This window comes from Capsicum annuum, chromosome 7 (genome assembly GCF_002878395.1).
Source record: "Capsicum annuum cultivar UCD-10X-F1 chromosome 7, UCD10Xv1.1, whole genome shotgun sequence".
Taxonomy (NCBI): domain Eukaryota; kingdom Viridiplantae; phylum Streptophyta; class Magnoliopsida; order Solanales; family Solanaceae; genus Capsicum; species Capsicum annuum.
In genome coordinates, this window is record NC_061117.1 from 108,482,765 (window position 1) to 108,509,791 (window position 27,027).

Sequence of the window (27,027 nt, forward strand, 5' to 3'; positions counted from 1 at the left end):
TCAATCGAATGAACTCTTATGATATATAAGTAATGTCGAACGAGAGGCAAACATCTATAAAATTCTTCAAAGAGAGGTTTTCATCCTTGTGAGCTTGACTAACCAATAGTCATTTCATTTAGACTAAATAAAGCATCACATTTGTGACATGAAATACTCCATTACCCTTCAACGGGTGGGATGCAAATTTCATTTGCCCTTCCGACATCCCTTAGGTGATCTTCATTATCAAGGTGTCTATTGAAGATAGCAACATAGCTACCACATAGATTCATTATGCCGTCGATCTTAGATTATAACCTAAAAAGATAAAACAACAAATTAAGTAAAGCTTACACTATGGCTAAAAATAGTAACTTATGACACTACAAAGAATGAATGTTACGTTTCATTCAATTGGAAATGGGTTATTTTTAATAATGTTCAAATACACCCTGAAAATGAATTACGTGGTAGTTAATAATATTTTACCCAACTTAGATTCAGAGTCGAATCGACAAAAAATGAAAGTGATAGTTTCACCCTCAAGTGTCATAAGTGATTATGAGTTGGCACGCAATGTTGAAAATAAATGCACTAAGTAAAATGATGGGTTAATGTAAAATATTTCATGCTTTAAAATTATCAACTTTAATGTTGGTTTGTTAAAACCAAAGCTAGAGAGTGTAATTGATAAGTAGAGGTACTTGAGTTTAGCCCTCTTAAGAGTGAATATAAGTCTGGGTAAGTGAACATGCACATAAAATTCAAGTGGTAGTTATGATTAGGCTTGGTAAGTATTGAAAGTAATCGTTCGATCTACCAACAAATTTCATAAGGATTTTTTTCAAACACCTATATGTTTACTGTATCAAGCAACCAGTAACCTCAAATTACTTAGTCTATTTCTAGCACTAGCTATTAAGTAAGAAGCTCTCAAGTCTTTGTCAACTAAATCTCTCCACTCTTGTGTTATCTTTCAAGAAAGACAAGAGATCTAAGCATGAATAGAGTTTGCAACCTCAATTCTTAAGTTGAAACATAGAGATTTAGATAAAATCATAACATTCAATCAAATGTAAAGGTAAATAATCACTACCCATATAATAATCAACACTTAATAATGCATAACCCCAAGCTAGAAAAATTAGCTACTCATAGCAAGAGAGAAAAAAATATACCTATGTTGTCATTAAATTTAGCCATAGAATTCAAAAATTCTCTAGAAAATTTTCAAAATTCAAAATCAAGAAATTAGCAATAAACAACTAAAATTCCCACTAAAGTATCAATTACTAACTTAAGCTTCAAGAATATGACAAAAGATAGGTCTCCATTAGCCAAAACGGCTTAAATAGCTCCGACAAAAATGTGCCTCAAAACACCGTAAATGCCATCACGTTTAATTCGGCTGAGGGGTTGTCTATCGTTGAACAGCTCAGCGATGCGCCGACTCATATGTAGCTCGCCAATTTGACCTTCTAATAAGCTCTGTGGATTGACATACTATTACTTTCGACGATGGGTCTTAGGCTATGCTGATCCATTAGACGCGTCGTTGATTTGCTCTTCTCATCGTCGTTTTGTCCACTTTTTGACCTAGTCTAGAATGTTCCAATCAGCGATAACTTTCCTTTTTAACGATGTGCACGCCACTTTGGCGATGCACCAATTTTCTCAAGTGATGTTTTGCACTTTTGGCCCTGATCTTTCGTCTTTTTGCTTTTTATTAATTATTTGAGTCACCTCTTGACTGTAACCCTGAAATTAAACCAAATTAACATTAAAACACATTTAAATTAGCATTGAGGACATGATACCTTACCATTTTTAGGCCAAGTGAATCACAATTTGCCGACTCATCACCATTCATGTGATATTTTGTATACTTGTGAATAAATATAGGTAACACTTGTGTGGATGGGCACATGATTGATGAAAGATCTGTAACTTTTTGATTTCATGACTAGGTGATCTATGAGTGTTTTCTAATATTGTAGAGTCGGTTCTTGAGGTTGGGTAGGTGTTCATGAGTTTTAAAAATATGGAATGATTGAAGCATGTTGTATTAAGAACGTGTCACCTGTGATACTCGTTGTACCCTTAGCTTGAGTAAATTGTTTCAATCGGTATAATTATAGAATCTAGTCATGAGTGTAGACTTACTCAAGGACGAGCACGGGTTTAAGTGTGAGGTATTGATGTAAGGCTTAGCCATGCATTTATATAATCATTGCCTCATATTTTACCTCTTTATAATATCGTTGAGTTTATTTTATATGAATTACACTCATGTTAGCTATCTTGATGTGTAGGATGAAGATTAATGAATTTTGCATGAAATTAGCATAATGGGGCTTTTTGATGTCTGAGTAGGAGCCATATATGTTTATCCATATATATATATATATATATATATATATATATATATATATATATGTTGAACAAAGAGGGAAGCTTAAATGAAGCAAAATGTGAAGACGTCAGATTTGCACTAAGAGGACGCTTGGGGGGTCACCTGGGGTGTCGCTGTAGGGCAAGAAGTCTCCCCCAACACCTTAACAAAGTTGCTGAAAAATTGACCTACTACCCCCCGCCTAGGACCCCTCTGTAGTGCAATTTTTGGCAAAAATTTGCCCAATCCGATTTTAAGAGGGAAAACTCGTCCAAAACTTTTTGATACACTATAAAATACATCCTAAAAACAAAATTTAAATAACTTTTTATTATGCAGGAAAATGGTTTAACTTTAAAATCATTTCGAAAACGTATTCAAATTTCATTTTAAAAAGCAAGTCTCCGCCACTTAATTGATTAAAGGAAAATTAAGAAGACCTTTGAAAAGTTCACCGAAACAGAAAAAATATCCATTCATTCACAGAAAATTAAACAAAAAATCAAAAACAGAATAGCTAAACGGTTCATATTTTGCAGATGCACATCCACCAACTCAAGTTGCAGGTCAACAACGCGCTGCATATTAAAAGTAGATTATGGCTTTCGGCAAATTTTTCCTTGTAAGCACTTGTGGTATCAAACATCCAGCTAGGGCAAATTAATTAAGGGGGACAGAAATATTTCAAAACTAAAAAACAATGACACAAGTTTTAAATACCGAGTAGGGGTGACAATTTTAAGATCAGTGCTAATGACACTAATTTTATAACCCTCAAATTTTATTATTTACACAAAGATTCCTACACCATCACCACCACTCCTCTTCCACACCCTTTTTGTTGCCGTTGCCGCCACCTCCTCTTCCTCTACTATCATTATCACTACCATTATCACCTTTTCCAGATTCACCATTATTTTCTTCCTCTACATAATTATCGCCTATTTTTCTTTTTTCTCCTCCACCACTATCGCTATCAACACCACAACAAATGTCATCTTCTCATTCGGCATCACCACCAGCACCAACACCTCCAATTTTACCATAAATATCACTTTTTCGTGGGCTCCTCGAACAACCAGATTTTTTTTCAAAAATTAAGTCTCGAAGTTGCTGCAGCAACAACCGAAGTTGTAGCAACAGCTGAAGTTGCTGCAGCAACTTCGATAATTGTTGTAACACAACAACTAATAATAGTTGTTACAACAATTATTGTATTTGCTAAAGAAACTCTCGTAGTTGCTGAAGTTGTTGTATTATTTCCTCATTCATTTTTAAAAGAAATCAAAAATTTTATTTTCAAACTTTTCAAATTTTTTTTTAAAAAAATAGTTCATGAAAATGAAAAGAGAAAGAAAAAGAAGAAGAGAAGATGGAAGAAGAGGAAATCTAGAGAGAAAAAAAAAAATAAAACAAAGATGGGGAGAAAGAAATTTAGAGAGAAAAATAAAAGAAGAAAGATTGAAAGATAAGAAAATGGGGGAAATTGTAAAAATTGAAATTTGAAGTTGAAGGACTTTTTAAAAAATTAAAAAGCTTTTAAAAATTACACTTTACACCCAATTAACTTAATCACAATTTAAATAAAGCTTTGAACCTAATTTTCTCATGTAGCTAGCCAAAAAGTGTAGTTTCACCAGCTTATAAGTCTAGCTGAACATCCTCCTACAATCTTTAAACAATGGGATCCTGAAAACAGGTATTCATATAAACTTACTACCAGCTGCACTCAAAATTCCAATGATCAAAAATGGCAAATAATATATGAATGCGCTCACGTACATTTTGTATGTTAAACGTGTGAAATCATATGGTCTTATATATCCAAAGATGAGGAAGAAAAGTTGACACCCAACTGTTGAAAAGAGCCAAGTTATCCTGGCAAACCTCAAACATTCAACTCAACTTCAGGGCTCAGTGGTTCAAAGAGAGCTTCCACTTCATTGAGGTTCACTTCCTCCAAGCTAGATGGATTCCATCTTGGGTTCTGCAGAAAGTACCCATTGAAGGGCTTTCACTTTGTAAGCCTAGAAAATGTTCACTCGTACTACAGTAGACAGTGTTTAATACTCCCTCCGTCCCATTTTATGTGTCGTCATTTCCTTTTTTGTCCGTCTCAAAACTATTCAAAGAAACAATTCCACTTTTACCGTTATTACCGTTATTAGTCCCACTTAATTAAAAATAGTTCTAGTACATTTTTTAATAAAGGACAATTTGGTAAAACTCATCAAGTCTTTTCTTATTCCTTAAACTCCGTGTCCAGTCAAACTATGACACATAAAATGGGATGGAGGAAGTAAGATCCATTATCAGAAAGGAAAAAGTGCAATAGGAACTGTCATCAAGTACTACAAGAAGACACTCCTCGTCTCTTAATTTAATTAACGGAACACCCTATCAGAAAATGCAGTACCAGGCTTGAGAAGCAATGGAACATTAACACATTCCACTATCATGGGCTTATGAAACAAGAAACGGACCTGATCCTTATCCACTAAAACAGCACGAACACCTTCTGTAAAATCATTACGTAGAGCAGACCTTATAGCAATGCGATATTCAGTTCTCATAACACCAGGGAGCTGCATGCGGTATATGAGAAAGAAACAGAAAAGTTTTAAGGATCTAAGAAAAGTGAAAGAATCATAATTTTTTTTCAGAAAGAAGATAGTAGAACAATAAAATAAAGCACAAAATGAGAAAAGCTCACCTTCGTCAAATTTTCATTTTTACCACATACAAATGCAACCCTAGAAAAGTACCTCTGGGTGAGGCAGAGAGAAAAGGGAGCCCCCTTGCTTAGCCCTTGCAGAGCATCCTGGGCCCATTCAGCCACTGTCAAGGAGATGAAAAACAAATGAAAATGAAAACAAAGCTTGCCCGACAAGTATTGATTTGTACTGTGAATAAATTGGAAAGCATCTGATTCATTTATCTATGGAACGATAACTGGACAAGCATACCCAAAGTATCAGCACTTTGCTGATGCTTTTCGAGCTCCTCTATTATATTTTTAACTGGCTTGTTACCACCAAATGTGGAAATGATTCTGGGTAAAAGAGATTTCAAACGAGATTCTGAATCAGGGTTAGTAGTGTATTTTGCCAGAAGTGCTTTGATCTCTTCATCTGGATCCTGGGAGCTGTTTCAAAATAAATGTCAATATAACATCTTTAAACTGCAAGCATACCACTGAATGTTGTGTAGTAATAACACAATAAAAACACTTATCCAAAGGAATAAGGATCACTAATCTTGAGCCTCTGCAATAGGACACCAGATGGCCCTCATGAAGTAACTACTAGAAACAATCCAATACACATTAAAATAGTTCCCAACGACATGGGGCAAAGAACCTTACCCAATTTCTGGAATCTTGAAGGATCGATAAATTGACAAAACAAAGATGAATGAAATGATGGTGAATTTTTTAGTCATTTCAACCCCCCGTCCCACCTTGCACCCCCACCCCATCCCCAAAAGAGAAAAAGCCTTACCCAGCAACAATGGTTTTTCCTAATTACTCCCTTGGTAGCTCGAACTACTATTGCATTTGGGGTTGGAGGCCATGTCCACAAGGCTATCCCTCGTCACAATAGAAAAATTTTAACATACTTGTAACACTTAGATGCAAAATCATTATTAAATTCCATCGGCATAAATAAGACGAAAGAAAAGACTACAGGCCAAGGATCTGTACATGTTGCATCTTGAGGTTCATATTGTAAGAGAGGAAAATGCTGACATACAAGGTAGCTGCCAGGAAAGCCTCTCTCAGTGCACCCAAATTTGCAGAAGGGACATAGTGACTTCCCAAACCAACATATAGTGCATCAGCAGGTGTTGATATCCTACGTCCAGTCAGTCCAAGATAGGAACCTGTAATAAATAATTTATGGAAGCAAATAGGGAAAAGAGTACGGTCATATATCACTTGCAGGATAATGGACACATAATAGTTCTTAGCATCTCACTTTAACAACCACCTACACATATATGTGATGACCCTCCATGTTGTCGTGCCATGTAGGCGCCACATGGCACAAAATTGTCGATGTGGCAGGCTTACATAGGAAGGAGAAGTCCTTAGCGGAATATTCTGGATAACAACAGCAACAACAAACCTAGTGTATTCCCACATAGTGGGGTTTGGGGAGGATAAAACGTACGCGGTCCATACCACTACCTCCGGAGAAGTAGAGAGGTTGTTTCCTTAGACCCCCGGCCCAAGACAAAGAATAATTATCAAAGTCGTAATAACTCATGAAACAAGAAGAAATAGCAGAAATAAGACACCCACAAAGTATACCCTGCACTAACGAACCAAAGGCACCCCCACCCCCATACCCTCCTACTCGCAACTCCAACCTATGGACATAGTCCTAAGACTACCAGCCCGGCTACCCCAAAGCTCTTCTAACTATTGGCTACGACCCACCCACAAGCACTAGCCTTCAAACCTAATTCGTGTCCTCCATATCTTCCTATCTAGGGTCATATCCTTAGTAAGTTGTAACTGCTCCATGTCACATTTAATCACCTCTCTCCAGTATTTCTTCGGCCTACCCCTACTCCGCCTAAAACCACCCAAAGCTAATCTCTCACACCTACAAACTGGGGTATCCGTACCCCTCCTCATCACATGCCCGAACCATCTCAACCTAACTTCCCGCATCTTGTCCTCCACCGAAGCCACCGGGGAATATTCTAGAGAAATGTGGGAATATTCCATGGATTTGCATAGCTCCTTGGAATATTCTAGTTGTAGAGTATTCTAGAAAAGAGGCTTATTTGTAAATATGTAGGGATTTGTGCAGTAATTATTATTTGCATATTAGTCCCTAGGTGAGGAGTATAAATAGAGGGACATTCATTTGTAAAGGCATCATGCAAAATCGTCACAGTCCTTAGCAATATAAAAGCTTTCTTCGGCAATTCTCTAGTGTTTTTCTTCAAATTAGCATTCCCTTAGCGATCTAATATTAAAAAAGCTTATTTGAGCTTGCAAGATCATGAAAGATTCGTGAGCAAGTTGTCAAGTGTCACACGGTGTGCTTAGTGGAAGTCTATGTCTGTGATGTGGTATCAGAGCAAAGATTAATAATAGGGAAATTACAAACAAGAAAGACATTTACGTTGTTAGCACCACCAACATCAGTCAGTATGCTGCTGAGAAACACCGAAAGGGAGAAAGAATCATAAGTGTGAGGAACTGTTGTCCAACCTTACACCAAACGAAGCGCGAGCACCCCACTCACCATCAGGCGAGTTACGACGAACAAGAGGAGGTGTCCAAACACGTCACGTCTGGAATAGAGTGGATCAAAAAGGTCGACATGGCAAGGAACATTATGGAGATTTTTGGCAAACGTTTGAACAATGTCAACGACAAGTTAAAGACTCTTGAAGACTTCACCCTTGAGGAAAATGATTATATCCGAAAAGAGTTAGAGGGGTGCAAGCATGCAAAATTGGAGATGAGGGAAACCATCACTTCCTTGGAGTGTCTGCTCACTAAAGCATTAAGCACGATTGAGACCATGAAGGCCAAAATGGAGGCACACGAGGTGGAGATTGAAGTTGGAGGGTCCACGACATCCAACAAGGAGAGGGAGGCCAAAGTTGAGGCTCCCAAGCCACCCATGTTCAAAGGTGCTAGTGATGCACAAGAGGTTGAGAATTTCTTTCACTAATGGAGATAATTTCAAGTGCAACAAGGTGAAGAGTGATGAGTACAAGATTAACACCGTCCTATTGTACCGCTCGAAGATGGATATGTTTTGGTGGAAACAAAAAGAGTCTGAGATGGTGAAGGGGCATTGCGCCATCAAACACATGGGAGAAATTTCAGTTCAAGAGGGCTTTATTTCCCAACAATGTGATCTACGAGGCAAAGCGCAAGTTTCAAGAGTTGAAGTATACGTGAAGGAGTTTACCACTCTTCACACTTCAATTCCCAACCTCACAGATGAAGACATGTTCTACTTTATAAATAGGCCACAAAATCAAGCCAAGACAGAGTTGGAACGCCGACAAGTTAGTACTCTTGATGAAGCCTCCATAGAGGCGGAAGCTTTGACGAATTTTAGGCATGACAAGCATGACAAAGGAAAAGGTAAGGAGACAAGGAGTAGTCATACCAAATGTCGAGTATGTTCTTTATAAATACATTTTGCTAATTTGAGACCAATTTCCCTATTGTTTTCTTGACCCTCTCTGTTAGGACTTCAGCTGTAATTTTATATGCACTTTCAATTAAGTCGGTTGGTCCATAATGATTTGAGTTCCATTACCCTTTTTTTCTTGGGGATCAACGCATTGAATTAGCCATTGCATGATCTCACCATCCAGCAAACATTAATGATAATCACTGAGTGCTCCCATGATGTTTTCGTATATAAACTCTTAAAAATTTTGATAGAAAGTCGTGTATATATCAAGTCCACGTGCCTTGTTCGGTGAACATTACTGTATAGTTCCCAACACTATATAGTTGCCAGCACTTCATACTCCTCAAGGATTGCCTCCAGATAGCGGACTTTATTCTGATAGTGGCAATATCTTCAAAGTTAGCAGTAGGCTCCATCTTTCTTGCTCCGTACAGAACTTCTCATAGAAGTTTATGACATCTTTTCTTTTAGGGGCAGCTCCTTGTCCCCAAAGATCTCAAATCCCACTGGGAGTGTTTCAATGCAATTATTCCTTGTTTGAGTGTTGGCAATCTTTTGGAAGTACTTAATTTTCTTGTCCACCTCTTTGAGTCATAGGTAGAGGTGGCAAAATCAAACCCAACCCGTTCAAGTTTGGGTTGGTAGGTAGAGGTGGCAAAATCAAACCCAATCCGTTCAAGTTTGGGTTGGTTTCTGACCCGCACATGCATTAGTTCAACCCATGTCAACCCAACCCGTTTCAAACCGTTTAAAGTTGGGTTGATATGTAACCCGAATTGATTTTGAGAAATCTTGTTAAAATATTTTAAAAAAACTTTTTTATTTGATATGTTATATACATAATAAAGAAAAATATATTTTTTTCGATCCTAAAAATTTATAAAAGAACAATTAAAACAATTAAAATTTTGTAAAAATTGGACGGGTTGGGTTAGAACCCGGTACCTAACTGGTTTTGACCCAATCCATTTTGACCCAAACAAATCTGGGTCGAGATGGATCTTGACCCATTTTGAACCGCCCAAATTTGACCCAAATCGTCCAATTGCCACCCCTAGCCATAGGCACCTTGATTTTTGCCTCACAAACCTCCTACTCTTGCTAGTTACTGCCGATCTAGTTTTGGGTTCATCATCTAAGTGATTTCAACTTGTGTAAGATTGCTCTTTTCTACTACTTGTTTACGTTCTAAAAGGTCATTTAATGCTTTAGTTTGGCTTCTACCTTGCCAAACCCCTCTCAGTTTCAAGGTGTTTATATCCTTCTTTATTTCTATTATGCAGCTTTGTTGTCATGTGACTAAGAGGTCACGGGTTCAAGCCTTGAAAACAGCCTCTAACAGAAATATAAGGTAAGGTTGCGTACAATACACCCTTAAGGTGGAGCCCTTCCCATGACCCTACGCATACCGGGAGCTTTAGTGCACTGGGCTGCCCTTTTAGCTCTGTTGCAGTCTTTTAGTTGCTCTAAGAAACCTTCTAATTGTAACCATATATTTTCAAATGGGAAATATGAAGAGCTATCAAATCAATCCTCATTTACAAAAATGATAGGTTTGTGATCATAGATTCCCTTAGGAAGTGTTAGTTGCTTCATAGCTCTAAAAGAGTCGAAGCATTCTGGGGAGATGACAAATTTGTCAATCCTAAATGCCTGTATACAATTTTCACCACTGGACCAGGTGTACCAAACACCTTGTTATGGTAGATCTATAATGCATAAATCTTGGATGGTGATGGAAAAGGTTCTTATCGCTTTGGACCTCATTTTGCAATTGAGTCTCACTCTCAAATCTACAATGAAGTCCCCCCTAGTACCCAATGCTCACCCCACAACCCCCTTATACCTGTTATTTCATGCCACAACTCTTCTCTTCTTGAATTGGTGTGAGGTGAAACATTATTTGAATTACTCTTGAATGCTTCCTTACATGCAAAAAAATGAAAAATAATTGGTGTGGAGTTTTTATGTAGTTCCATTATCTTTTGTCCCACATCACTAATATCCCATCCCTTCTACCACATGATTTCACTTCAACCCAGTCAGCCAATTTGTTGCCCACAATTGATGAATCACTGTTGTTGACCATTTTTCAACTTTTGTTTCTTGTTAACCAATAAAATCAACCTTACACTTCAGATAAATGATATACAGTGTGCTTATTTTCGTCATTCACCTCCGGCATATTCTAACTCAAAATTTAGCTTCACCCAAAAAGAAATTTTAGTGCCTACCTAAGTTATTCGAACTCTTCATTTTCGGTGCCGCACCCATGTCGACACAACATGGGTGTGGCGGGGATGGGGGATCTGTACCTAATTTGGTCAACCAATTTTGTGTACTTTGACCAAAATCAACTGGGAATGTCCAGACAGATTTAATGATTTTTGTAATCAAAACAAGAGCTTAGATGAAATTGAAGAAAATGGAATACCTTACCTTGTATATAGAAATTTCTATGTTACTACTTTTTCTTTTCTCCTTTCAGGATCCTCCTCTAGATCAATATTTTCTCCTCTATGTTTCCTCATAATATTGCATAATTTAGGTCTTATAACTCTATTTTTAAATATTTGAATTATTTTTAGTTGAATCCCCGCACCTGGATCCATATTCCTCAATATTAAAAATGAGATCATAAAGGATCCCAACCTCTAGATCCGCACCCGTATCGGACAACCGCACCCGAGTCATCCGAACCCTTGTGATCATGGTTGACCTCCGCAAATTAGTCGTTTCATTTGTTTTTCCCTGTTTCCCAGATTAGAAGCTGATTTTTGCTACTGAAGTTGAAGCTACTTCCGTTGCTCCATTCTTAAAATAATATCTAATAGCTCGTCTTTGAACCGATTTGTGTTGATCCTGAATGCTTTACTCCTAGTCCACTTTGAACTCTCAATTACTGTTGACCTGTCTATCATTTGAATGCTAGAAGCCCCTCATACCATATTAGTGGTAAGCAGTTTGAGAGGAGAATTTGGTATCTGAGCTGCTAATCGGGGCCAAATCCATATGCAGAGAAGGTAGACAACGTAATTGAGGGATATTCTCTGCTGGATCTTTTTCTTCATTAGCATCTGAGAGAACTCCAGTAAAGTTGTTGCCATGTGACCCGGAGGTCACGGGTTCAAGCCTTGGAAACAGCCTCGGGCAGAAATGCAAGGTAAGGCTGCGTACAATACACCCTTGTGGTGGGGCCCCTCCCCGGACACCGCGCATAGCGGTAGCTTTAGTGCATCGGGCTGCCCTTTTAGCATCTTAGAGACAAAGTCCTGAACTTTGGCCTGAGAGCAGCATTGGGGAGGTGCTGTCTTTGTGAATCTGAAGCTCATCAATTGAATTGATGCAGAATTCAGTTGGTAATATACTAAACTACACATGCTAGCGTTTGAGTCTGGTTCATGACCAACGCCTGCTAGACTAATTTCTCTTTGCTTAGACTGCCCACCTTCAATTGGGCCTTTCTTTTTGTTCCTTTCTGTAATGATTCATGTCTCAAGATGGCCCAAATTGTGTGCTTTGCTCAGGAACTGAGAGGCATGCATTACCTGGCTGGTTAACAGGTGTGTCGGTTTCAGAATTAAAGCTGACCAAGTGTCCTCCAACATTCCTACAAGATAAGACTATTGAGGGTTTCCTTGGATTGAGGTACCTGCTCCATCAGATCCCCCCCCCCCCCCCCCCCTGCTTTTTCCATTTCGCCAGAGCCATTCTTCCCAGCTGATCTGAGTTTTAAAGTGATTGACATTTGATATTGAGATTTTGAAGCTCTAGTCACTAGAGTAAAATCTAGAGTTACCGAAAGATCTACAGCAGTGTTTCAAACACTGAAGCGAGCCCAGTATAGCTGTACTTTATGCTCTGTATCCTTCTTGATACCAAGGTTATCACTGCACTAGTCTCCAATGGTCTTAAAAGTGTTCATAGTCCACAGACCACACCTGAAGAGTAATACCAAAAGCTTTGACTTATCCTTGTTCTAATTTTTATTCGTCATAACAGAACCGGTAGACCACCACACCACAGACAATTTCTATCATTCCAAAACCACTCTCCTGCTTTGATTCGAACAGCTTCTTGTCTCAACAGGAGAGATCAAACAAGAACTGATTGTGATTAATGGGAGAGACTTTGAGACAACAATGAATTGTCATCTGCTAACGAACCATTTTTGTATCCCCTCTAAGTTGGGACTTCGATTTAAAGGGTCATTGAAGCGGCCAATGCTAAGTTACTCGGACTCTTCACTTTTGGTGCCGGACCCGTGTCGACACGACATGGGTGTGGGTGTAGGTGTGGGATACGTACCCAATCTGGTCAACCGTTTTGGGTACGTTGACCAAAATCAACGGGGAAAGTCTGGACAGAATGAAATTGAAGGAAATGGAATACCTTACCTTGTATATAGAAATTACTATGTTACTGCTTTTCCTTTTATCTCCTGTCAGAATTCTTCTCTTGATCAATATTTTCTCCTCTCGCTTTCCTCATAATATCTCATAGTTTGTCTTAACTCTATTGTTAGATATTTGAATTATTTTTAGCCGAATCCCTGCACCTGGATCCATATTCCCGAATCTTAAAAATGAGATAAGGATCCGACCTCTAGATCCGCACCCGTATCGGACACCCCCACCTGAGTCCGAGCAACTTAGTCCAATGAGACATTCTGAAAGATGTTTACTTCCACCCCCCACCCCCCCACCCCTTTGGTACTCCTTGTGCTTCATGAGCAGGATTTCATGGATACAGTCAGTATCGGATGATCTGTGCAGCTTCAATGTATCACTTGGATCTGTCGCAAGATGGAATATTGGAGTTGATGCCTTCCCATATATCTTAGAATCTTCTCTGTAAAGTCCCGGTATATCCCCTATCTTATTCCTCTACTGGGATTATTACTGCAGATTAGTTTTTTGACTAGTAGAGTTTCTATTCTCCCACAACACCCATAGTAGTTAGAGTTCGGGAAAACTCTACGTGCGGGCATGCATTGTCCTACCCCATCTTCTGCATTTGTTCCAGTTCCAATTGAAGCTTCTTTCAAAGCTTCACAGACCCAGTGCAACTTGTTCTCGTCAATCTTGATTTGCTTGTGAATCTTCAACTGCACTCGACAAGGACAAACCTTCTATCATAAACCTCGCTAACATCTATTAATTCAAATGATTTGTCACCAGAAATAAAGGACTCTTCAATCCATAACTAAGCTGAAAAGGGAACTTGATTGGAAAAGTCATTGACTGATGAGCTCAGAAGGGAGATGGAAAGATTAAAGTTTTTGAACATTTAGGATAGAGAACCATTTTTCGCCTACCGCAAAGCCCTCCAATAGTAATAGGTGTTGCTAAAACTTCAAGTCTCTTTTAATTCATCTTTCATTAATGCAGCTTCCTAAGAAGAAAGAGAGAACGCATACCAACTGCCCCTTCGCCAGGACTATGTGCAGCTATATAAGAAAAACCAACATCTGGAAACAGCCCGATTCCATTTTCTGGCATAGCTAGAACAGTCCTCTGAAAAAATATTGAGAGGTATAATTAAGACCATAGTTGCAGCAATAAGTACTCCTCATACAAGGGGGAAAATACCTCTGTGATAAGCCTATAGATGCCATGACCTGATAATCCAATGCCAAAACCCATTGTTATGCCATCCATGAAGCTGATGTAAGGCTTTCTGTACTCAAATATTTTGCAAATCAGAGAATACTCTGCTGTGAATACCTGTACATAATAAAGAAGGAACACATTTCAATTTTCTGAAAGGTCTAGTAACAAACTGAGCTGCAGTGTTCACTTCAACATATCCATATATTAACATATTAAGGCATCACTCAGAGGCTCGGCAGAACTGATATAGGTGGTACGGGTGGAAGAACAATAGTGGAGCAAGTCACTAACATATTATGCTGTTAAAGAGGTTCATAAATAGATGTGTGTGTCTGAGAAAGAGCATGAATTTCCCCACTTTACATGGGTGCATGTACACATATTGTCAACGCCACATGAATATGTAAACGAAGGATTATAAATAAGAAACATCTTTCCTAGGAGACTATATTAAGAACATAAAGAAGCACATCATCCAGTTGAGCATGATTAAGTTCAACTATCAACTTGAAGGATACATGCTAAAAGAAAATCCCACAAATTTTAAAAAGGACAAACATTTCGAAGAAGAAAAAACATGTTTTGCATTCTAAAAATACTAGTGGAAACAGACATCACTCAGTTAAGAACAGCACCATGAACTAACCACAAAGCACCAACTACACATACTTAAAGAATGCAAAATTATTAAATGTATCACATTATTATAATAGGGAGAACATCTAAGAGAAACTTCTGTATGTCCTGTGGCGGCCAAGTCAGCTTACTGCCATTTAAGTTTAAGTTTCTCTTATTATTTCTTGTCTCCTGCCTGCTTTTAATTTGCGTGAGCCTTCTGTTTCTGACTATTGTTGTTTTGTTTCTATCTTTGTTTGTATTTATTTTTTTTTACGAGTAGTGGCATTGGGGGTTGATGGTAGGATAGGGTCATGTCCGAGGGGGTTGGGATTGGGGGCTGGTTTGGGGGTGGGGAAAGAGGGGAGGGTTGGTTTGGGAGTAGGGGCAAGGGCTGGTGCTAGGACAGGTTTGGGGTATGGAGTGAGGGGTGGTAAAGGTAGACGTGATGCAAGAGATGATAGATTGAGGGTTGGGTCTTGAAACATAGGGACCCTTCAGGGTAAGTCCAAAGAGCTTGTGAAGATTCTTAGAAAGAGGAGGATCAACATTGTGTGAGTCCAGGAGACCAAGTGGGTAGGGTTTAAGGCTAAGGATGTGGATGGGTACAAGTTGTGGTACATAGGTGGTGAGAGGCGTACGAATGGAGTAGGCATCTTAGTAGATGAAGAGCTTAGCGGGCAAGTAGTGGAGGTTAAGAAGGTTAGCGATAGGTTGATAACTATTAAGTTAGTCATTGGGGGATTTACTCTGAATGTGTGTAGAATTTATGCACCGCAGGTGGGCTTGGACGAGGAGGAGAAGAGGTTTTGGGAGGCTTTGGACGAAGTGGTGAGAGGTGTGCCTAGCTCTGAGAAAATTGTGGTAGCAGGGGATTTCAATGGGCACATCGGGGTGTTACCGGGACGTTATGGCGATGTGCATGGAGGTTTTCGTTTTGGGGAGAGGAACGAAAAGGGAGCTGCTCTATTGGATTTTGCAAGGGTCTTTGGGATGGTGGTAGTGAACTCGAGCTTTCCGAAGAAGGAGGATCACCTAATTACCTTCCGAAGCGTGATAGCCAAGACTCAGATTGACTTTTTGCGGCTTAGGAAGGGGGATAGGGCGCTGTGTAAGGATTGTAAGGTCATTCCGAGTGAGAATCTTTCGACCCAGCACAGGCTTCTGGTGATGGACATGGTTATAAAGAAGGATAAGAAGAGAAGGGGCGGGGAGGGTTGACCCAGAATTAAATGGGGTGGCTTGATGCCAGTGAATGCGCTGGAGATAGAAGAGAAGGTAACGGGAATAAAGGTGTGGGAGTATAGGGGGGACGTGGATGGTATGTGGGATAGGGCTGCTAGTTGCATCAAGGAGACTGCTAGAGAGGTGTTGGGGGTCTCAAGGGGTCGGGCTAGACAGCATCGGAGGACTAGTGGTGGAATGAAGTTAAAAAGAAAGTGGAGACTAAGGGGGGCGTATGCTAAGTTGGTTGAGAGTAAGGATGATAAGGAGAAGCGGGTCAATGGGGAGGAGTATAAGTTAGCTAGGAAGGAGGCTAAGTTAGTAGTTACGACTGCTAAGACGACAGCGTTTGAGAGCTTGTATGCGGGGTTAGAAGAGAGAGGGGCGAAAGAGGTTGTATAGGCTTGCTAAGGCTAGAGAGCGGAAGGGTCGTGACCTAGACCAAGTGAAGTGCATTAAGAGGGAGGATGGTAGAGCGATGGTGGAGAACGTTCACATAAAGAGAAGATGGCAATCGTATTTTCGTGGACTCTTGAATGAGGAGAGGGGCAGAGACATTGTGTTAGGGGAGCTGGAGCACTCAGAGGAGTGTCGTGAGTTCAGTTTTTGTAGACGTTTTAGGATGGAGGAGGTCAGAGAGGCTATTCACGGGATGCGAAGGGGTAGGGCGACAGGGTCTGATGAGATACCAATGGACTTTTGGAAGTTTACTGGCGAGGCTGGTTTAAGGTGGTTGACTGAATTGTTTAATGGCATTTTCAAGACTGCGAAAATGCCCGAGGCCTGGAGATGGAGTACTTTGATTCCGTTATATAAGAACAAAGGGGACATCCAGAGTTGCAACAACTATAGGGGTACTAAGTTGTTGAGTCACACTATGAAGATTTGGAGAGAGTGGTCAAGCAGAGGTTGAGGAGGATGGTGTCTATTTCGGAGAATCAGTTTGGATTTATGCTCGGATGCTCGATGACTGAGACAATTCACCTGGTGCGGAAATTGGTGGAGCAATATAAGGAAAGGAAGAGGAACTTACATATGGTGTTCATCGACCTGGAGAAGGCGTACGACAAGGTTCCCAAGGAGGTTCTTTGGAGATGCTTGGAGGTGAGTGAAGTCCCAGTGGCGTACATCAAATTGATTAAAGACATGTATGATGGAGCAAAGACTCAGGTGAGGACAGCGGGAGGAGATTCAGAGCATTTCCCTTTCTTGACAGGGTTGCATCAGGGATCGACTCTTAGCCCGTTTTTGTTTACGTTGGTGATGGATGTGTTGATGCGGCATATTCAAGGAGAGGTGCCTTGGTGTATGCTTTTTGCAGATGATGTAGTTTTGATTGATGAAACGCGGGGGGGTGAATGATAAGTTGGAGGTTTGGAGACAAGCCCTTGAGTCTTAACGGGTTCAGGTTGAGTAGGGCCAAGACAGAATATATGAAATGTAAGTTTAGTGACTCGAGGCAGGAGAACAAAGTAGGGATTCCCAGGTTGTTTGTAAGAAGGACAGTTTTAAGTATCTCGGGTCTATGATTCAGGGGAATGGAGAGATTGACGAAGATGTCTCCCACCGTATTGGGGCAGGATGGATGAAGTGGAGGCTCGCTTCTGGAGTGTTGTGCGATAAGAAGGCACCAGCCAAGCTTAAAGGCAAATTCTACAGAGTGGCAGTTCGTCCAGCCATGCTGTATGGAGCGGAGTATTGGCCTGTCAAGAACTCCCACATTCAAAAGTTGAAGGTGGCGGAAACGCGGATGTTGCACTGGGTGTGCGGGCTTACTAAGAGTGATAGGATTAGAAATGAGACTATTCGGGAGAAGGTGGGAGTGGCTTCGGTGGAGGACAAGATGCGGGAAGTTAGGTTGAGATAGTTCGGGCATGTGATGAGGAGGGGCACGGATGCCCCAGTTCGTAGGTGTAAGATGCTAGCTTTGGACGGTTTCAGGCGGGGTAGGGGTGGGCCGAAGAAATACTGGAGAGAGGTGATTAGACGTGACATTAAGCAGTTACAGCTTACCGAGGACATGACCCTAGATAGAAAGGTATGGAGGACGCGAATTAGGTTAGAAGGCTAGTGCATGTGGGGGAGTTGTAGCCAGTAGCTAAGGAGCTTTGGGGTAGCCGGACTGGTAGTCTTAGGGTTATGTTCAAAGGTTGGAGCTGATAGTAGAAGGGTATGGGCGTGGTGGGTGCCTTGGTTCGTCAGCGTAGGGTATTACTTTGTGGGGGTCTTATTTCTGCTATTTCTTCTTGTTTCATGAGTTATTACGACTTTGATAATTATTCTTTGTCTTGAGCCGGGGGTCTAAGGAAACAGCCTCTCTACTTCTCCGGAGGTAGTGGTATGGACTGCGTACATTTCACCCTCCCCAGACCCCATTATGTGGGAATACACTGGGTTTGTTGTTGTTGTTGTTTTACAGCTAGTGTGTGTACCTCTGCTACAATAGTTATGATTGTGTAGACGTTAAAGGGATTGAAAGACCTCAATCATATCTGACTGCCAATTTTTGGTCTAAACAAGTTTGTGTTCAGGTAAAATCACTGACAGTTATGTTATGCATCAGATAGCAGCATCAACTCAGCAAGACAATTTCATCCAATGAAACTACAAACAACAAAGACTAAGCTACAGAGCAGAAGAAACTAACAAGGATTCCCAAACAGAGCAGAAGAAAATGACATGCTGAGTACACTTATAGGGTAAATCTCATAATGTGAGAAAAACCTTTTGCACAAGAGGTGTACTTTTGTCCGTTTGAATTTCAGCAACAACCCCCTTAATATCCATCCCTGCATCAGTGACGAATGGTTACTGATTACTGATGTATTGACAAAACTGCTATAGGAACTGGATGCTGAAATTATGCCAAATAAAGTACTCAGTACTCTCCAGTATACATCCAGTAAATTAAAGACGTTTCACTGTTACCTGCTGAAAAGGCACGAGGAGAGCTGCTCTCAACCAAAACACACTTGACCTTTGGGTCTGTTTCCCACTCATCCAGGAAACTCTTGTACTTGATGTCCATATCTGTGTCATATATCAATCAAGCATGAGGTAAACAGAAATCAAACTGCTTAGATGAAGATGCAGTATATCAATTCTCATACTTCGAGGAAAAATAAAAAAGGGCAGCCCGGTGCACTATAGCTACCGCTATGCGCGGTGTCCGAGGAAGGGCCCCACCACAAGGGTGTATCGTACGCAGCCTTACCTTGCATTTCTGCCAGAGGCTGTTTCCAAGGCTTGAACCCGTGGCCTCCTGGTCACATGGCAGCAACTTTACCAGTTACTCCAATAATAGTAAATATTTATAGTAGTGTTCTGATTTTTCCTTCCTTTCCTCCTTTACCCCCTGTCCTTAATTGGAAAAACTATACATCAAACCAATAATTAAAACACTAGTGAAAAGGATGCTCAAGATCACAATCAGAATGTTATATTTTATTTGGCCATTTTGTAACGTATAGCCATTCACGATTAAAAAAGACACTCTTCTCTTTTGTGTCAAATTCATGTCCTCAATTTTTTTCTTCAAATCATCAAAAGAGTACAAATTTCCGCTTCTGTAGTCATAGATGTTGTTAGTGTTCTACGTACTTATGCACATCTTATTTGAGCAAGCTAATGAGCTTTGATATTTGTTTTTTGATGAAGTAAGATGTTTCATAGATGGCATCAAGAAGATGCAAGGATACAAAAGTGGCCAATGCTAATGTTCGCTCCATTACAATACGTTTCATTCTAACCAGGAAGCTAACAAAAGAGCAAAAATATGGCTTAAGTTAAAGAAACTGGACTGATGTGAACAGATAAAATCTAGATATGAGTCAACACTATAGGTACAATAGACCTTTAGCTTTCGAAAAATGGGAAGGAATAGAAATTCCATCAAAACATCTGTGATTCCTATTTTGCAATCGAACACAAAAGATACAAGAAGGGATCATCTTCCAGACTTTCTTGATGGCTCTGTCAACTTTCCAACTATTCTAGCCTTCAACTTTCTTTAATGCCTTGAGGTATGATCCAGCTTATACGCATAGATAGAAACATAGACCACATGTCTGTAGCTACTGGGCAATGTCAACAGATTCTGGATTCTGACAGCACATGTAACCTTCTGCCTACCAGCTGAATTTTCCTTATGCAGAGGTTGTCTTGCGTGAGACAAGCTTCTCTGAGAACTGTCCATGAGAAGCATTCAACTTTTGTGGGAAGCTTGATCTTTTAAGTAAGTTTCCAGACGACTGGAGTCTATGATTTCGTTTTGCTCACCCAGGCGTCTGAAGCCTGCCCGAATCATAGGGTAGTTTTCTGTATTCTGAGCATTTCCAAAAGGCTGTCCAGCTCCCAGCCATTCATGTTTCTTCTAAACTGGAGGTCCCAAGTATTCTTCGATCAGTGTCAGGAATGATTGAGTCAGGGTAATAGGCTATCTGGTAGAGGCACGGGCAACTATCCATCAGGGTGGCATTTTTCAACCATTTGTCCTTCCAGAACGTGACGTGTAGCCCATTCCTTATCTTTCTTTTTTTTTTTTTTTGATAACCGTGGTGTCCAAGCCATCTTGCGCATGTATTTCCCTATCTTAAAGGTGATGCTCTGTCAGAATTCCTCCCATAAGCTGCTAATGTATTTCCAAGAACCTACACCATATGGTAAGGTACTGTGTTTAGGGCACCAGTGACTTTGCTGCCCATGTTTACCAACAACCATCTTCTTCCATAGGCTAGAACTTCATCTGCAAATCTCCCAAGCCATTTCATCAGCATACTCTTGTTGTGCTTTGCTATATCTCTGATTCCAAACCCACATTGTGACTTTGGCTGAATTACATTAGGCCATTTTACAATGTGGAACTTATGCACTTCCCTGTTACCTTTCCAGAGAAAGGTTCTTCTATGCTTGTCCAGTTGCTTCAAGACATTAGGCATAGGGTAGAATGACATGCAATAGGTTGGTGTATTGTCCAAAACACAGTTTATTAATGTCACTTTGCCTCCCATTGTAGTTACCAACCTTTTTTCCACCTTTTTAATGACACCATTGTAGTCTCTAAAATATTTCTGTTTCAGGTTCAAGTCCAACATGTTCTAGAAATCAAGTATTAATCACTTTATTGTTTCTTCATGCTCCTAGACAGATAAATGTTGTGTGGAACAAAATAAGCTACCATCTAACTTCTTATTGTGAAAATTGTGTTTTTCTTTGAGGCTCTAGCTTATGGAATAGGATTTTGTTGTTTATTTAATTTTCCATGATGAATGCTATTTTTCATCTTATACATTTACTTATGAGATAAGAAAGGAATGCAAGGTTTTCCGAAGAAATTAGTATTTCTATCTAGAAGATTAGGGGCGGGGGGAAGGGAAGAGAGTAGGTGATTTAGTTGACTTAATTGGCACTTTAAAAGAAATAGGTTTCTGGACAGGGTTTTTTGGTAGCTGATTTTGTAAGGTTCTAAACTTAGCGGCCTTGGGGGGGAGGGGGGTGTTTTCAGAGAAACTCTTAAACAGAACTTTATCCTCATAATTCATCTTTAAAAGTTGTTACATCTTTGTTTGTGATTGTTGGCAGTAAACAATACGCAGTTGTTCTACCTTCTACTGATAGTTGTTCTACCTTCTACTGATAGTTGTCCTAGAAATCAGCATCCATTTTCTCAAAGATTTAAAACTTTCATTTCCAACACCTACCTTATTATGCCAGCCAGTAAACAAACATCACGTCAGCACAACAACTTCAAAACCTTCTATTAGTAATTCTACGTCAATGCTACCTTTTCTCTTGAATTAAAAGCTTACTATTTTGTGCTCAGTCTAGCTCTACGTTTTATCTTTTTCCTTCACTCTTCTTTTTCTTTTAATGAAACACAATGTGAGAGTTGCTCAATCTACCAGCACATCAAAAATAACAGCTAACCATACCAAATTTCAAAAGAAATGGATAAAATCAACAAACGGAGGGACTAGAAAGAATTTTCAATTCTAAAAATGTTTGTTCCTGACTTCCTGTATTGTTTGTCCATCAAATTTCTAGTGCTAAACCATATTTCCTGCACATTCTTATGTTATAATAGGAAGTAATTCATTCTTCGAATTCTTCAGTAAGTTCCAAAGTAATGTTTTATTTTAAGCGTCCTGGGATTGATATAGTCCATAAACGTGAGACCAACAATAAGTGTAATAATTGGTTATTGGGTTGCTTGATGGGTCCAGTGTGGCAGTGAGTATGACGAGGCCCGTTATGAAAGGTTCATCATGTATTCATCAACTGCAACTATGCACCCTCTCTAGCCTTTATATATAAAAAAATATTTTCAGGTTTACTGCATAACATCTATTGTGTGGAGCAATTTGTTCTAGTGCTTTAGCCATATTATAAAATGGTAATAGGGAGGAAGACCTAGTCCTTCATCATAGCGTGGTCCACAAATCACCTTATTCAGCTTAAAAACATAATGATGAAAGAATTTAGTTCAAAACCAGGAAGTTGTTTTACATAAACTTCTTCGCTTATAAAACCATTTAGAATGAGTTTATTAACATCAATTTACAAAAGTTAAAAACCTTTGAAAGAAGTGAATGCTGGAATTCATGAGATTCTAACCTTGGACTCAGAGTGGGAGCAAAGGTTTCTACATAACCTATACCCCTTCCTATTGATAGCATCCCTAAGCACTACATCATATCTATCTATATCTATATCTATAATCTATATCTATATCTATAATATATTAAAAGTGTGAAGACCTTTATAAAAGTGATTTGAACTTTTTTCCCTTCATTAAAAGACTCTTCTTTAGACAAAAATGTCTTTTCACTATTTTCTTCAATTTATTATTCAATTATTTTTATTATATTAACTAGACTCCTAGAATATATGGGACTCTTAAAATATATGGAAGGAGAATCAATTAATATTTTCCTTTGTACTGATCAATTAGAAAAATACTCCCAAAATAGGATAGAATAATACTCCTACTATAGGACTCCTCTATTAAGGAAATACTTCTATAAATATGATTGAGGCTCATCTAACTCGATTCGGTTGCACGTCTAGATTGGTTGATGCTTAATTTTCTAACCCAGCATAATAGAATTCAACATGTGTTATATATATATCTTCTTATTTTCATTCAAGTCATTCTTTAGTGTCAAAATTTTGCTCTGACAAGAACTATTTTCATCAAAATTGAAGCTCTGTGATTACTATTGTATTACTTTGTTGTAGTTTACAGATCGCAGATGAATTTACAGGTGGTAGATGAATGTCAGACGGCTTTGAGGAATTTTTCTAGGTAAAGGTTAGGTTTAATTGTACTGTTTTTATGTCTCTGTTTTGAGAATTTTTTTGTGTAAAGATTAAGTTTATTTCTATTATTTTGATATCTCTATTGTCGTATTATTTTGTTATAGTTTACAGCTGGTAGAAAAATTTTCTGTAAAGGTTAAATTTAATTATATTGTTTTGATGTCTCTATCATTGTACATTCTTTTTGCAATTTACAAGTGGTAGATCAATGTCGATCGGCTTTGAGAAATTTTTTTGGTAAAGGTTAGGTTTAATTAAATAAATTTTCTAAAAAATGTTGAATTTAATTATTGTATTCATCTTAATTATTTAAACAAATATCTTATTTAGTGTAACGTTTGAACTCAATAAAGTGAGGTACACGCGCGCAACACGTACACCTAAACTAGTATATTAATACATGGGAAGCCCCTTTTATTATTCAAATAATAAGTTCGCGTACACCTAAACTAGTACATTAATACATAGGAAGCCCCTTTTATTATTCAAATAATAAGTAATAAATTCAGGTTCTAATTCAACACGGAACAAAGGAAACAATATACATGATTGGCAGAAAGACAACTTGGCTTGATTTAGAAAAACTACAAACTACAGGATAGAAAAGAATATACCAATCCTAACGATTTATTGTGGACCGAAGACAACAATAGAAAGATTTGAGTCTTAGATTTTGATTTATGGCACAACATTTAGCCCAGATCTTCAGCTCCAAACCAGTTAAAGGAAGACAAACAATAGGAAAAAAGGTAACAAGAATTGTAATAGGAGGAACAAATTTAATGGGAAAATATAAAAACAACTGAGAAAAAAATTTGAATCAATTATCAAATAAAGGGAGTGAAATGCACCAAGGTTCATGGCATTGAGAGCTTTAGGACGATCAAGAGTGAGAACGGCAACGCCATTAGGGTGGACATGTCCTTTAACGAATTCGCCGGAACCGGAGGCCATGATCTCGATAGTTGCAGCGTTGTTCGAAGAAAGAAAGAAAACAGAAAGTCTGCAATAGTAGATTCTCAGATATTTTTGGAAAATTAGATTTTGGGCTGTTTGGAGTTACTTTTAATAAGTGGCTTATAACCAAAGGAAAATTTCAGAAATAGTAATTATAGAATTTTAATTATAATTTTTATAGTAATAATTTTATAATTATAAAAAATATTAAATTGTATTTTATTTTTAAATAAATTGTTGTTATACAAATATATATATAACAAGATTTACTGTAATTTGTTTTACTCAAATTAGTTGAGTTAAATAATTATCTCATCTAATTAAATTCATATAAATTACTCTTATTTATATTAGTAGATTCCATTTCCAAATTAAAATCAAATATGAAGATTATTATTTCCACGATCTTCAAAATATCATTTACTTATATCTCTAACTATTTATTTTTTTAGTTTTTTCACTTTTTTTATTTTTTTATTTTAATTTCTTTTTCTTTTTCATTTTTTTCTTTCCACTTTATTTTCTCTATTCTACTTCTCCTCTTTTTTTTTCCTTTTTCATTTTTTATTTGTTTTTTCTTTTTTCATTTTCTTTTTTTTCTCGTATTTTTTTTTCATTTTCTTCTTCTTCTTTTTAATAAAAAAATCGCTTTTATTTTTACGTTTTTATTTCTATTTCTCTTTTTTTTCCTTTTTCACTTCTTTTTTTTTTTGAATTTTTATTTTTATTTTTATTTTTATTTTTTTTACTCTTCTATCTTTATCTTTTATTTTTAAAAGATAAATATCTATATGATCTATACATATTCAAAAAATATACAAAATAAATAGATATACGGATCTGCATATATATTTACAACAAAAAAACATGCATATATATCTGCTTATGTATTTACAGAAATACATATCTAACTCACATGTATATATAAACATATATAACACAAAATCTCTATAATAAAGTAACAATTATATACATATACATAAAGGTAATAAAAAAAATACATGATAGATATCTTAAACAGTAAAAGAAAATTAATAAGTACACATATTACTCTCTAAAATGAGATAGTATGTACAGTTCAAAGATAAATTCAACACCGTATAAAATATATATAGCTCTAAATATGTATTTACATAATACATACCTGATCCATATGTATATTCTTATTTTATATGAGTCACTTTTGTATTTCACAAATACATATGAAGATATATAGTATAGTTATGTTTGTTACTGTGTAATAAGAATATGATATGTATATCGTAAATACATGTGTATGTTTTGTACCGTAAATATAAATCCAGATCTGTATGGCTATGCATTTTATATGTTTTTTGAATATGTGTATGTGATATACATATTTGTCTTTTCAAAATAAAAGTTAGAGATAGAAGAGTAAAAAAGGGAAAAAAAAAAAAAAAGAAAAAAAATGAAAAAAAAAAAAGGAAAAAAAAAAAAAAAAAAGAGAAATAGAAGTGTAAAAATAAAAGGAAAAAAATAAAAGAAAAAAAGAAGAAAAAGAAAAAAAATAGAAAAAAAAGATACGAGAAAGGAAAAAAATGAAAAAGGAAAGAAAAAAGAGAAATAGAAGAGAGAAAATAAAGTGGAAATGAAAAAAAATCAAAATAAAAAATAAAATGATAAAAAAATAAGATGACAAAAAACTAACAAGAAAAAAAAAGATATAGACATAAGATAGTGAAAGACAGTAATGATATTTTATTTTATTAAAATCTTGAAGATCATGAAGATAATTATCTTCAAATATAAAAAAGGAAAAAAAAAAGAAAACAAAAAATTAAAAAAACGAAATAGAAAAAAAGAAGAGAAATATAAGAAAGAAAATAAAGTGAAAATTAAAAAAATGAAAATAAAATAAAATAAAAAATAAAATGATAAAGAAAATAAGATGAAAAAAAAAGGGTAAAAGATATGGCTATATTTGAGGAGGTAAAATAGTTGAGTGAAAATAGGAAAATGTAAAGTAGTGAGAGTAAAACATGCACTTACCCAGTTAATGAATAAAATAATGCTACTCTTACTATTAACTGTAATTTTACAAAAATGTTGTTATTTATTGTAATTATAGTCTTAAATATGTTACTTATGTAATTTCTCCTAAGTCAAAAGTCATAAGTTGGTATTAGGGGTGTATATAGGTCGGGTTGATTCGGTTTTTTATTAAAATATAATCAAATCAATAACGTCGGTTTTCTAAATTCATAAACCAGATTAAACTAATATACAATCCATTTTTTTATTTCGATTTTAGTTGGGTTCTTTTGATTTTTTGGTTTTTCAACTTTTTTATAATTATAATGTTATTGAAGAAAAAATTAAATATTTTCACTAAAAAAATTAAAAAATAATAGTCATAGAGTAATTTCAATAAAAATTAAGTTGGCAAATTACTAAGACGTCTAAACTACTATCTCTCAAAGTAATATTATGTGGATACTCGGTGGTTTAATTTCTAAGTCACTAGTTATAGTAGCTTGTATGAAAGTTCGTAGCTTGTATGAAAGTTCCCTTCATATAAAATGTGAGCATACAAAAGAATGAAGAATTGGAGACAACTTATTAAAAGCTTAACTCCATAAAATAATTAACGATAACATAATTCCATGAGAAAAAAGAGAAAGAAGAGAAACAACCTAAATTACAACTTGATGAATGAGGAGAATGAAAAAAGTAAGATGAAAGTATGATGAGGAAATAATGAGAACTCTCTGAAAACTTGAAAAATAAAATGTAA

At 37.2% G+C, this 27,027-nt stretch overlaps 1 protein-coding gene across 2 annotated transcripts; it reads right to left on the reverse strand.

Moving 5' to 3' along the window:
- Positions 1 to 1,147: 1,147 nt before the first annotated feature.
- LOC107878013 (3-hydroxyisobutyryl-CoA hydrolase-like protein 3, mitochondrial) lies at positions 1,148 to 24,376 on the reverse strand. 2 transcript variants are annotated; one of them, XM_047393649.1, is made up of 10 exons: positions 24,167 to 24,361; positions 18,927 to 19,028; positions 18,723 to 18,787; positions 14,139 to 14,273; positions 13,967 to 14,063; positions 6,127 to 6,256; positions 5,341 to 5,519; positions 5,088 to 5,212; positions 4,858 to 4,959; positions 1,148 to 1,740 (listed from the first exon to the last, which is right to left on the reverse strand). In XM_047393649.1, the coding sequence occupies exons 1-10, from the start codon at positions 24,267 to 24,269 to the stop codon at positions 1,657 to 1,659; spliced, it is 1,122 nt and encodes a 373-aa protein (XP_047249605.1). In that variant the 5' UTR covers positions 24,270 to 24,361; the 3' UTR covers positions 1,148 to 1,656. The 2 variants fall into 2 exon arrangements, with proteins under 2 accessions (XP_047249605.1, XP_047249604.1); XM_047393648.1 differs by lacking the exon at positions 1,148 to 1,740 and adding an exon at positions 4,110 to 4,361 and having other exon boundaries at positions 24,167 to 24,376.
- Between the last annotated feature and the right edge of the window lie 2,651 nt (positions 24,377 to 27,027).

What these genes read in the sequence shown, in the direction of transcription:
- LOC107878013 (XM_047393648.1), bottom strand. Translation starts at nt 24,269, where the DNA reads ATGGCCTCCGGTTCCGGCGAATTCGTTAAAGGACATGTCCACCCTAAT. An exon ending in GTACACCTCTTGTGCAAAAG is followed by an intron (nt 14,274 to 18,722) that starts GTTTTTCTCACA and finishes TATTATGTACAG; the next exon opens with GTATTCACAGCAGAGTATTC. An exon ending in TTTTAGTGGATAAGGATCAG is followed by an intron (nt 4,362 to 4,857) that starts GTCCGTTTCTTG and finishes TACTTTCTGCAG; the next exon opens with AACCCAAGATGGAATCCATC.